At 29.8% G+C, this 13,106-nt stretch overlaps 3 protein-coding genes across 3 annotated transcripts in view; all 3 read right to left on the bottom strand.

Moving 5' to 3' along the window:
- Positions 1–1,239: 1,239 nt before the first annotated feature.
- LOC107478900 (cytochrome P450 71A1) lies at positions 1,240–6,838 on the bottom strand. The gene is made up of 3 exons (XM_016099054.3): positions 6,308–6,838; positions 4,467–4,931; positions 1,240–1,911 (listed from the first exon to the last, which is right to left on the bottom strand). The coding sequence occupies exons 1-3, from the start codon at positions 6,767–6,769 to the stop codon at positions 1,273–1,275; spliced, it is 1,566 nt and encodes a 521-aa protein (XP_015954540.1). The 5' UTR covers positions 6,770–6,838; the 3' UTR covers positions 1,240–1,272.
- A 4,146-nt stretch (positions 6,839–10,984) lies between these two features.
- On the bottom strand, positions 10,985–11,772 carry LOC127745815 (cytochrome P450 71A1; the record flags this gene model as incomplete). Its single annotated transcript, XM_052259703.1, is given in 1 exon segment — positions 10,985–11,772. A coding segment is annotated over 1 exon segment (595 nt), but the record flags the coding sequence as incomplete, so codon positions are not given.
- A 690-nt stretch (positions 11,773–12,462) lies between these two features.
- LOC107479001 (cytochrome P450 71A1) overlaps positions 12,463–13,106 on the bottom strand; it is a 1,992-nt gene continuing 1,348 nt past the window's right edge. Inside the window, exons 2-3 of the mRNA XM_052258280.1 lie at positions 12,849–12,932; positions 12,463–12,780 (exon numbers count right to left, since the gene is read on the bottom strand). Coding sequence (XP_052114240.1) covers positions 12,463–12,780; positions 12,849–12,932 — 402 coding nt within the window. The remainder of the gene's footprint in view (positions 12,781–12,848; positions 12,933–13,106) is intronic.

Genomic DNA, 13,106 nt, shown 5'->3' with positions numbered 1-13,106 from the left:
GAAAGAGAGAGATGAGAAGATTAAGAATTGATAAAGGAAAATTGAATCAAAGCATGAATTAAATCTAGATCTAAGAAAAGAGATTAACCTAAACCTAATCCTAATTCTAGAGAGAAGTGAGAGCTTCTCTTTCTAGAACTACTTCTAAAACTAACTATCTATCTAATAATCCCCTAATTAGTCTATGGGTGTGAATGTGTGTCAATCCCCTTCAATCCTTGGCTCTTATATGCATTTTGGCGCCAAAGTTGGTTGCTGAAACCTTCCAAAAATCGCCAGGCACGTGTTGCAATAAAAAAATCACGTGCGGACCACGACGCGTGCGCGCACAGTACGCGTGCGCGTCCCTGGCTAATTCTGCGATGTGCGCGCGAGCGCCTTGTGCGCGTACGCGTGCTTGGCCGAGATCAGCTCTTTGGCTTTTTGTGCTTCTCTCCACTTGCATGCTTCCTTCCTTGCTTCCTTTGATCCATGCCTAGCCTATTTCAATCCTGGAATTACTAGCAAACACATCAAGGCATCTTATGGAATCAAAGAGAAACTAGAATTCATCAAAATAAGGCTCAAAAAGCACGTTTTTACACTTAAGCACGAATATGGGAGAGATAACAAAACCATGCTAATTCATAGGCTAAATGTGACAAAAGGTTATCAAGACACTCTAAACTTAATACAAAACAAACCGTCAAATTGGGGTTTGTCAATGAGTGAAATGGACTTTGAATCCAATTGAACTTAATGCTTTGGATTAATTTTCTGCGCCATTAAGTAAATTAAATTACACTTAATCAGGTTATTAATTCACTAATAATATTTAGTTATCATCAATTAATTTTTTTGTTAGTTCTTTAAACTTAACATATACATATATGTCATTGTTAGAGATATAAATTTATATAGTTATTATTATAAGTTTAATTTTTTTTAAATATTTATAAATAAAAATATTGTGTTTTAAGACACTAAATTAATATATTTTGTATTTTTTTTTACAGAAAAAAATAAAAATACTAGACGGAAACATAATTTAGTAACACTACATAATAATAATAATAATAATAATAATAATAATAATAATAATAATAATAATAATAATAATATGTGGAGCTTTACAAGTTTTATCTAAATAGTTGGTAAAAGCTGTGGAGTACAAGTGAGAGAAAGTTGATAGGATACAATATTGTGATACATAAAACAAATAAAAAACATAGAAAAGAAAGCAAAGAAAACAGTAACACATAAAACAAAAAGCATATTTCCAAATAAGAAATCTCATGATACAGTCTGAGAGAAAGAATTTGGTTGGTAAGGTATTGGCTTCAAATAAAGTGGTTGTTTCTTGCTAATGTTCAACCCACTTATCTCACTCATATCTATCAATGCACTATTATTATTATTAGGAACATTCCAATCAAACCAATAAAGAAGATTAGCAATCACATACTCAAGAGAAGCAACTCCAAATGACATTCCAGGACAACCCCTTCTCCCAATACCAAATGGAATAAATTGAGAATCTATCACCTTGTAATCAATTTGTTGGTTGCCTTCAAATCTTTCAGGAATAAACTCTTCAGCATTGTCCCATAATTTAGGATCTCTATGAATTGCATATGAATTTATATATACTGTTACTTTTTTGGGAATGTGATACCCTTTTATTTCCACACTATTTGCTGTCTCTCTTGGAATTAAAAATGGACCTGGTGGATGTAATCTAAGAGTTTCTTTAATTACACACTTCATGTAGTTCATTTGATTTAGATCATTTTCCTCTATCATGGATTTTCCACCCACAATTCTTCTTACCTCTTCTTGTACTTTCTTCATGACCTTTGGACTGTTAGCAAGTTCTGCAAAGGCCCATTCAATAGTTGATGAAATACTGTCACTTCCTGCAACTAACAGGTCCTACAATTAAGGAAGATGCATAATCAATTTATTGAATAATAATAATTAAGCATTTAAGCAGTTTTTCAGTCTTAACATAAATATTTCAAAGTTATTTTAAACAATAAATAACTTAGTCATAGTGTTAGGTGTAATTAATCTTGGGAATCTTTATCTATTAATAGGATTAAGTGTTAGTATATATACTGTAAGAACAGAATATATGGCTTTGACAATCTCAAAGTTCCTAGACCTGTTTCTAACAAAACTGCCTTAATCTGCAATTTGAGTGTTCATGAATCTACTTCCTCTTATACCTCTGATTTTGTTTCTCCTCATCGTAATCAATCTAGCTATAAACACAAGTTTCAATTCAGCCACGCCCATCTTGAATGTTACATCCAATTCTTGTAATTCAAACAATAATCCAGTCTTATGGCACAAAAGATGTTATGAATAAATGTTGTTTATCAATATCAAAATCTAATTCCCTACAATATGTCCCTTAGCTAAAATGCAGAGATTACATTTTTCAGAAACACAAACAAATTGTATTTGGAGACATTTGGGGACCAGCCTCGATTAACTCTAGAAATGGTTTTAGGTATTACTTAAGCTTTGTTGATGCCTTTAGCAAGTTTACTAGCATTTATCTTGTGGTTAATAAATCACAGGCACTCATAGCATTTCAAATTATAAGAAATTAATGGAAACTGATAAAAGGGGTGAATTTCTATCTAAAGCATTTACTGATTTTCTTACACATGAAGGTATCCAACATAGACAAGCTTGTGCACACACTCACTGAGATGGGGCTTTCCCTCCTTGCCACAGCCTCCCTCCCAATGCAATTTTGGGAGGATGCCTTGCTTACCTTAATAATTAATATACATCATTAAGGTAGCGTTTGGTGGAGAGACAGATACTGAAAGACTGAGACTGAGAGACAGAGACTAAGAGACAGAGACTGAAATAAGTTTTAGTATTCTGTTTGGTGCCAAGTGAGAGACAAAAATTGAAACAAGAATAAAATTCTAATTTAATTTACACAAAGGATAAAATTGGAATTAATTAATTAAAATGAGAGTATTTTAGGTATAAAATGTTATTAAAGTTTCAGTCTTTGTTTCTAAAAATATCAGTCCCCTGTGTCCCTACATTTTGGAGGCATTGAAATACTGAAATTTTGGGAACAGAGACAGAAACTTTAGTACCAGTCTCTGAGCCAACAAACATGATACTGTGTCTCAATCTCTCAGTCTCTGTCCTAATACTGCAAAACAAACGGTACCTAACAGATTACCTACTGCAGTTTTGGAAGACAAAAGTCCTTTTGAATTATTGTTTAATCAAAAACCAGATAAAGTTTTTGGCTTGCTTTCCATTTCTTAGACCTTGTAATAAAGTAAAATTTGATTATAAAAGTGAAATGCTTATTTCTTGGTTATGATTCAAACCACAAAGGGTAAGGGTACAAGTGCATGCTAAAACTGGGAAGGTGTACTTGTCAAGACATGTTATTTTTTATGAGTTTAAATTTCCATATCAACTCCTACTCTCAATGCTACTGACTCTACTATTTTTTATCTGGTATGAGGACAGACCACCATCTCCAGCTATCAAAAAGAACAAAAAGATGAAATCATGAGGTATATAAAGCCAGGTTGGATGGCAAGGGATTTCACTAGGTTGAAGGGGTGGATTATGAACAAATATACTCAACAGTTCTTAGACCAACCACTGTGAGAGTATCTCTGGGCTGGCCGTTGAGACAGTTTGACTTCGACAATGCCTTTTTGAATGGCAATCTCCAAGAAATTGTTTACATGGCCCAACCCCAAGGATACAACACCAAGAATATTTCACTTGTTTGTAAACTGAACAAGGCTATCTATGGCTTGAAACAACCTCTTAGAGCTTGTTTCAAGCCCTTGACAGCCACTTTTCGAGCATTTGGATTTCAAACACTAAATTTGATGTATCTTTATTTGTTAAGCATAACTCCACTAATATGATCTACCTATTAGTATATGTAGATGATATATTATTGTAACAGGAAACAACAATCAAGAAATACAGCATCTAATCTCTCAATTACACAAAGTATTCTCTTTGAAGGATTTAGGCAGATTCAATTTCTTTTTGGGATTAGAAGCTACATACTTACCACATGGAGATCAATGATATCTCAATCAAAATATGCAATGGAAGTCATAGTGTAACTGCAGTCAAATAGTCAGAGACTGCAGTGACTTAGTCATAGTGTTAGGTGTAATTAATCTTGGGAATCTTTATCTGTTAATAACACTAAGTGTTAGTATATACATGTAGAGGAAGTACTGTAAGAGTACACAATTATTATTCACTCAAGATTATAGATATGTTAGTATGTTTCTTCAATAACAAAGTGTCTTCAATCCTCTGCTCCTTTTCTTCTCTTTCTTTACTAATTGTCATAGAATCCTTGCCAAGATTCTATATTTGTATGAAGAAATAAATAATATTTACTTAAAAGGGTGATTACTTTATAAAGGGATATATATGGTAATAAAAGTAAGAGATAATTGAAATCAAACCAAGAGGAGTGCTTTCATGGTATCTCCATTGAGCTCAAAGTCAAGCATGTCCCTCTCTTGAAGTTGAAGAAGTATATCAACAAAGTCTTTATTATTCTCATCTCTTTTCTTTCTCTTATGCTCTTCAATGACTTCTTCTAAGAACTCATCTAATTCAGCAAAAGTAACCTTTAATCTTGACATGAAACCTGTAAGAACATCAACCCAATCCAATGAAGGGAACAAATCTCCAACCCCAAATTTTAAAAATTGTGACATCATCTTCCTCACAACCTCAGCAATGCTTTTCTGACCATCATCACTAGTTTCGAACCTTAGCCCGAAAATGCACCTATAAGATATGTTGCTTGAGGTTACAATAATCAGCTTAGAGAGATTCACTGATGACCCTTTTGCACAAGCTTCATGTATGGAGTTAATCATTGTTGATACTTCATTTGTTCTAACGGGATGAAAGGACTTCACCTATATGTTTGAGAAATGAGAATTTGGATATGAATATAAATATTAAATACAATCTTATTAAATATATAATTATTTATATACACTACTATAAAAATCATTTTTAGGGTCATTTTATTTAGCGACAATAAAAATTGTAGTTAATATATTTACTAACAATTAGACATTAGTTGTTTTATACTGTCACTAAAAAATTTTAGCGACAATTATAATACAATTATCTATAAAAAACTTTTTAATATATATATTGTAATTATAAGTTTGTTTTTGAAAAATTTCTTCACCAATGGTGGTTAAGTGAAAAAAAATTATCAATAAAAATGATGCCACAAAAAAATAGTAATTGTAGTACAAATACTTTTTAAAAGAAAAAAATAACATCGAATAAAAAATGAAAAAAGAGAACTTTAATGTTGATAATATTGGTATTAGTGATAATGACGGTAGAGGAGATAATGATAATGATAAATCAATAAAAATAATAGAAGTAGAAGCCATAATAATGAGAATGAAGAAGGTAGTGGTAGTAGTGGTAGTAATTAGCTATATTATTGAAAATAATTTTGTGAAGGTTTAAAACCCCCACAAAATACAAATAAAACTCCCACAAAACCAATTTTTATTATTATTTAAATAATTTTTTTAACAGAGGGATCATATTGTCCCAAAATAAAAAGGTTGAGAGTCGAAGTGTCCCTTTTTTTTTTGACAGAGATCCCTTTGTCCTTTGTGAAAATGGACAAAGACCGGATTGGGTGTTTACTCTAAACTCTTGCACAAGGGATATATAATATTAGACATATAATTATTCATATATCTCTTTTTAAAATCTTTAAGTTTTTGAAAAAAATAATTTTAGGTATGCATGTGGTATTATGATATTAAAATTTATATGATTCAAAAGTTATAGATTTTAATCCTTATTGACCGCAACATAAATAATTTCATTGTAAGATAAAAAAAAATTATATAAAAATTTATACAAATTCTAAAAAAGGTTCTTATATGAAAAAATTTTAAAAATATACATTTATTTGTCTATTCCTATTAACTTAAAATTTTAGAAAAAATAATTCCATGATATAATGATATTAAAATTTTTATGCGTTTTAAAAGTTTAAAGTTCAATTATTGTTAATCTCAAAAAAAATAATTCCAGCACATAAGATCAATAAAAAAGAAAGAAAGCCTATAAAAAAAATTAAAAAAAAACTTTTGTTTCTTATTAACTTAATTTTTTGAAAAAACTCGTTTCATGACTTTTTTTAAATATTCTTTTGTTTCTCTTATATGTATGAAATAAAATATATATAAAGTCAAATAATTATGATGAATATATTTTGAATAAGAATGAAGCTTTTGTTTATCAAAATTCTTACCCTATTTGTGTTTAGAAGCTCAAGAACACAGAGCTTCCTTTTGTTTCTCCATTCCTCTCCATAGGGTGCAAAAGCAATCTCCTTGCATTGATAGAATAATACCTTGGCAGCTTTAGTGTTTGCTCTATTGGAGAAAGCAACATCATGTGTTTTCACTATTTCTTCAACAATATCTGCTGAAGACACAACTAGTGCTTTAGTTTGCCCTAATTGAAGCAACAAAATAGGGCCATATTTGTCAGAAAGTGCTTTTAAGGATTGGTGTGGAAGTGTTCCTAGTTGATGAAGGTTTCCAATTATTGGTAGCTTTGGTGGAGATGGTGGAAGTTTATTGAACTTGTTGTTTCTTCTTGTGAACTTAATAAGGACACACAAAATGGTTATGATTATGAAACATATGGTAGAGAGGGTTGAATTTGGTTGATGTTGCAATTTCTCTACAATTGATAGAGCAACTTCCATTTTAATTTTTTTTTGTTTTTGTGTGTGCAAGAAATGCAAGGTAGGGGCGGTACTTTGAAAAGTTGAGGTCTCTTGATTAATATAATGCTCAAGATGGTGTTGAAATAATTCGTGTGTGGTATTATTAATGTTAAGCTATTATCTTTTTCAAGACTTTAAGCCACAATAAATACATAAATCATGTTATATTTAGAAAGTATTATATTAAGAAATATTTTCTTGTAAATTATGAAATTGTTAGATAAAATTTGTGAATTATTTTATATGCAATTATATTAGGTAGATATAAAAAATTAACTATTTATTAATTATTGTGTATAAAAAATGTATTTTTATGACTAAAAAAATGTATTTGATATCTTAAAAAATATTTTAATATATTATTATAAATAAATTTGATGATTTAATTTGTCTATTATAAATTTAATTATTCTACTTGTTATAACATGTTTGATTATTCTAGTAGTTAATTATTTAACTAAAATAATATATAAATTAATATATAAATACATAATACATAATGATGATTGATTTATCGTTTAATTTTAATTTTATACGAAATATTTTTGCTTTCATGTGATAAAAGATGCATAGATTTGATCAATTATTACCATTAAAAATCTTAGTGGGCAGTAAATTAAAGAAATGAAGAAATCATTTGCACATAGATTTGTACGATAGTATGACAGCGAACTATCAATGATGGTCATCTATTGTACGTATGGTGTATATTATTATATGGTACGGTGTATTTTAAACGTGCTGTGTACATCTCCAAAAAATAAAAAATAAAAAACGTGCTGTGTATATTGTATGGTGTCAAAATGAGAATTAACTTGGTTGGTTTATATCGTGCCAAGTGGGGAATAAGTAGTGGAGTCCTGGAGGGAATTAGAGGGAGTGGATGAGGTTTTATATAGGATATTTTTTAATTTTTAATCTAATATAATAAATTATATAAATACTTTTTAAATTATTGTAATTGTTAAATAAAAATAAAAAGAATAAAATATATTTTTAATTTTGTAATAAAATTATGTGATACATGTTTTAAATGTTTGTGATATGAAAAATTTAAATATTATTTAATAATTATTATTTTATATTTTTAAATATTAAGAAGTTATATTTGATTTCATGTATTTTTTTTATTTTTTAAAATAATAATTACTTCAGTTAAAAATGAGAATAAGAACATTGTTTGTGGGACTGGTGGGTGTGTATTTGAGTCAAATGAGCAGATTAGGATCCAACATTTCAAGAGCTTTTCCCTTGGTTTCGGCAATTCGAAGGAAGATTTCTCATACTAGAAGACTTCAATGCTATTAAACGTTACGAAGAAAATGAAGGGGAACTTACGAGGTCATATGCTTCAATTGCAAATTTCGATGGATTTATTAATGACAACCAATTGATAGACTCAGTGATGATAGGATTGTTAATGTTGTAAGTGTGAGAAGCGTATGAAATTAGTTTCACATTAAAAAAAGTAAGAAAGAGTGAGGAGTTTATAAGATAAGGGACTCATTAATTTACTATCTTAAAGTTTTGAGTTGGATGTGGTGTCTTTTAATTTTATATTCTCTCACTTGATTCTTTTTCGAAATTTTTTCGGTGGTTGAGAGCTTCTTACAGTGGCCCAACAAGTAGTATCAGAGCCAATGAATTAATCGGTCTAGTTTAAAGAGTATTCAAAGTGTGCTGCAGCAGTGTGACAGACGAATACTCATATGTGGTGGAAGAGTTAGAGGAGAGTTGATGCTTCTTGATGTGGAGACTCACACTTGAGAAGGAGATTGTTAATGTTGCAAGTGTGAGGAGTGTATGAAATTAGTCTCACATTTAAAAAAGTAAAAAAGAGTAAGGAGTTTATAAAACGAGAGACTCGTTAATTTATTACTTTAAGATTTTGAGTTGAATTTAGTGTATTTTCATCTTATACCAACAAAAATATCAATTTGAATTAATAATAAAAAAATATTAGATTTTTTTTTGCTGATTTGGTGTGGAGGGGGAGTACAAAACTACAACGATAAAAAAATTAACGAACAAAGATTCAAATTTAATTTCAAGCGAAATGGCGTGGTATGGATGAAATAAGGGGACTGATTATGGAGGCATGGGAGTATGAAAATTCATGGATCACTTGCACTTGCGTATTTGTTGGCTCAAAAATTAAAGTGTTACAAGCACCGTTCAGTGCAATGACATTAGCAAAATAAATCCAACTCAAGGAAGAAAATTGATAATTTAAATCTTAAATTGGAATAGTTACGGGTCACCGGAATAATGGTGGTGAGGAGGTGCTGGAATTGGAGAAGAGACTAGAAGAGGGTCTATTAAGAGAAGAGAGTTTTTACTTTTTAGAAGGAAAATCTAGGTGTAAGTGGTTGAAAAAAAGAGATAGTAACACTAAATTCTTTCGTCAGAAATTTCAATTTAAAAATTGAAAAAACAAAAATTGGGAGGCTAATTGAAAATGACGGTGAAATGGTCTCGAACCCACAAAGTACTGCTTTAGTAACGAAAAATTATTTTAAAGGAATCTTTTCATCCTCTAATAGCGATGTTTGAAGATTTTAGGCCTTCGGTTATAGCTTTTATAAACTGTAGATTAATAAGATTGATCTCTATAAAAAAAAATCAAGAGGGTCACATTCAGTGTTTGTCTTCAGAGTGCACTTGAGATGATATTTTATAGTAGTACAATTTTTTTAATACTATTAAAATATTATTGGTGGTGATGTGTTTAAGGTGGTCTATAATTTTTGTTGGTAGAGGTAGACTGCTTAAGGCTTTTAACCATATGTGGATATATTTAATATCGAAAAATTTCTCATATGCCGCCAGAGATATGTCAAAAGCTAGATATATTAGTCTATGTTTAGTATTTTATAAAATTATTTAAAAAATTCTAATTCATAGGCTCCAAGTTTTCATGAATAATATAGTGATCCCAAAATATTTTTTTAAGGATAGGCTACTATCTGTAATGAAACATCTTGATAGCGCAAGATTGCATGCACTACACCTTAAAACAAAGAAAAGTGGGTTGAAATGTGAAATAATTATCAAATTGGATATGAACAAAACTATAATAGAGTTGAATGAATTTTTTTGTGGTTTATTTTGGAGAGAATAAGCTTTGGTACTAGATGAATATATTGGGTCAAAGAATAAATCACTACTGTTTCTTATTCTATGCATGTGGAGGGATAACCATATAATTACTTTAGCCAACAAAGGATATTCATTATTATGGGATTCTTTGTCATAGTATCTTTTTCTTTTTTTTTTTTTTGTGCAAAAAGATTATTCTATTTATTACACATGGCATAATAAAACAAGATTATTCAAGGGATTTCAATACATACACAATATCCTACAGTCAATCATCTTTTATTTGCTGAGGATTCTATCATAAAAAATCCTATCACTATTTAATGACTATGAGAAAGGAGAAAAGTGATTGAGAATGGCATGCAATGGAGTATAGGTTCTGGTGAAAATGTGCTTATTTGGCAAGAATCTTGGCTACTTCCTCCTTACCCATTTCATATAAGCAACAACAACAGTTCATTAATAGGCATAAGTTTGGTTAAAGATTTATTTACAGAAGATTGAAGAAGGAATATGACTTTAGTTGAGGCAGTGTTTTTCCCTGACATCAATGCTCGTATACTCTCTGTACAGCTGAACAAGGATGGAAATGATAAACTCCAATGGACCTAGAATAAGTGCAAACAATATGATGTGACCTTGGATTACTAGATATAGCATACAGATTTAATCATGTTCTGGTTGAACACCTCCCGCCATTGATGAGGAATAGAGCTGTCTGAAATTTAATTCGGGGTTAAAATTGTCCACAAAAAATAAAAAGTTCTATGTAGAGAGCTTCTCCTCGTTTGCAAGCTTTATTCACAAGCTTTTTCTCTATATTTGATAAAAGCTCTTGCTACAAGTGGAAGAAGATTTGATAAAATTGTGAAAGAATAGGAAAAGAATAGATGAAAAAATTTTATTGATTGTAGATTAATTGAATTGAATTGTAAACTATGAAGGTAAAATTAAATATATATAGAGCATTGTCTTATAAAAGATAAAAGAAAATAAAGATAAGATAAAATAATAAAGACTAAAATTGTAATTGAATTTATGTATTCTGTTGGGCTGAATTATGAGCCACAAGACTTCTTTATTGTTATCATAAACTAAGGTAGAAGAGTAGTTTCATAAGATTCACAACACAAAGTGCTTACAAATAGAAACATACAAAACAAAAAGCAAATAAAATAGTAGTAACACATAAGTACATAACAGAAAAATAGTCAAAAACATATTACCAAAAGAATTTTCGACATTGTCAATAACACACTTGAATTCCTTCCACCCTTAATTAGGGGGCTTAACAAATTGAATAAGGCATTGGCTCCAAATAAAGTGGTTGTTTCTTGATAACGGTCAACCCATTCAACTCACTCATATCTATCATTGCACCATTATTAGGAATAACCTTCCAGTCAAACCAATAGAGAAGATTAGCCATCATATACTCAAGAGAAGCAGCTCCAAATGACATTCCAGGACAAGCCCTTCTCCCAATACCAAATGGGATAAATTGAAAATCTATTCCCTTATAATCAACTTGTTGGCTATCTTCAAATCTTTCAGGAATAAACTCTTCAGCATTGTCCCATAATTTAGGATCCCTATGAATAGCATATGAATTTATATACACGGTTACTTTTTTGGGAATGTGGTATCCTTTTATTTCCACACTATTTGCTGTTTCTCTTGGAATCAAAAGTGGACCTGGTGGATGTAATCTAAGAGTTTCTTTGATCACACACTTCATGTACTTCATTTCATTTAAGTCATTTTCTTCTATCATGGATTTTCCACCCACAATTCTTCTTACCTCTTCTTGAACTTTCTTCATGATCTCTGGATTATTAGCAAGTTCTGCAAAGGCCCATTCAATAGTTGTTGAAACAGTGTCACTTCCCGCAAGAAACAAATCCTACAATTAACGAAGATGCATAATTAATTTATTCTAAATTATCTTTAACATAATAATAATATTTATTATTAAGCATCTAAGCACTTTTTATTCTCTATCAATTTGCTGGCGGTTTGGCGAGACACTGTAATTTCCCGCTATTAAATATCGTTTCTCTTATAGTGGCAAGTTATTTTAAATAATAAATAACTTTCAAGTATTAATATTTTCAAATTATTTATATATTTGTATATGTTAAGAAGAAGAAAAAGACAAAATTTGTTTTATTTAATATTCATTAATTATTGTAACTATTAAATTTTCTGATTAGAATATAAGAATTTTTATATTCTTAATTATATTATATATTATTATATATTATATAATATATATACAACGGAAAAAATGTGAAAAATAATATTATTGCATCCAAAAAAAAACGATTGATTTCGATCAATAGACCTGCTAAGTTTTGAACCATAGAATACTTATCACTGGTGTTACGGAGAGATATGTTTTAAGATCTCGCATTTTTAATCCTTTCTTTTTCTTTATTTCAATTCTAATACATAATTTTATATAGGATTATCAAAAAATGGTTATTTTGTTTTGTATAAACAAATAAAATTTACTCAAAAAGTGACTACTTTAAAGGGATATAAATAAGGTAATAAAAGTAAGAGATTTGAAATCAAACCAAGAGGAGTGCTTTCATGATATCTTTTGTGAGCTCAAACTCAGGCATGTCCCTCTCTTGAAGTTGAAGAAGCACATCAACAAAGTCTTTATTATTATCATCACAATTTTTCTTCTTTCTCTTATGCTCTTCAATAACCTCTTCTAAGAATGCATCTAATTCGGCATAAATAATCTTTATTCTTGACATGAAACCTGTAAGAACATCAACCCAATCCAATGAAGGGAACAAATCTCCAACCCCAAGTTTTGAAAATTGTATCTTCCTCACAACCTCAGCAATGCTTTTCCTACCATCATCACTAGTTTCGAACTTTAGCCCGAAAATGCATCTACAAGATATGTTGTTTGAGGTTGTAATAATAGCTTAGATAGATTTACCGAGGATCCTTTTGCACAAGCTTCATGTAGGGAGTTAATCATCATCGATACTTCATTTTTTCTAATGGGTTGAAAGGACTTTACCTATATGTTTGAGAAATGCGAATTTGAATAAGATTATAAATATTTTTTTAAAAGAAAAGATTATAAATATTGAATATAATGTTATTAGATATATAATTATTTATATATACTATAAGAAGAATCATTTTTAATAATTATTTATTTTATTTTTAGTGATAATTAAAAAAATGCAAA

This window comes from Arachis duranensis, chromosome 3 (assembly GCF_000817695.3).
Source record: "Arachis duranensis cultivar V14167 chromosome 3, aradu.V14167.gnm2.J7QH, whole genome shotgun sequence".
Classification (NCBI taxonomy): domain Eukaryota; kingdom Viridiplantae; phylum Streptophyta; class Magnoliopsida; order Fabales; family Fabaceae; genus Arachis; species Arachis duranensis.
This window is presented reverse-complemented; position numbering and strand designations above follow the sequence as displayed.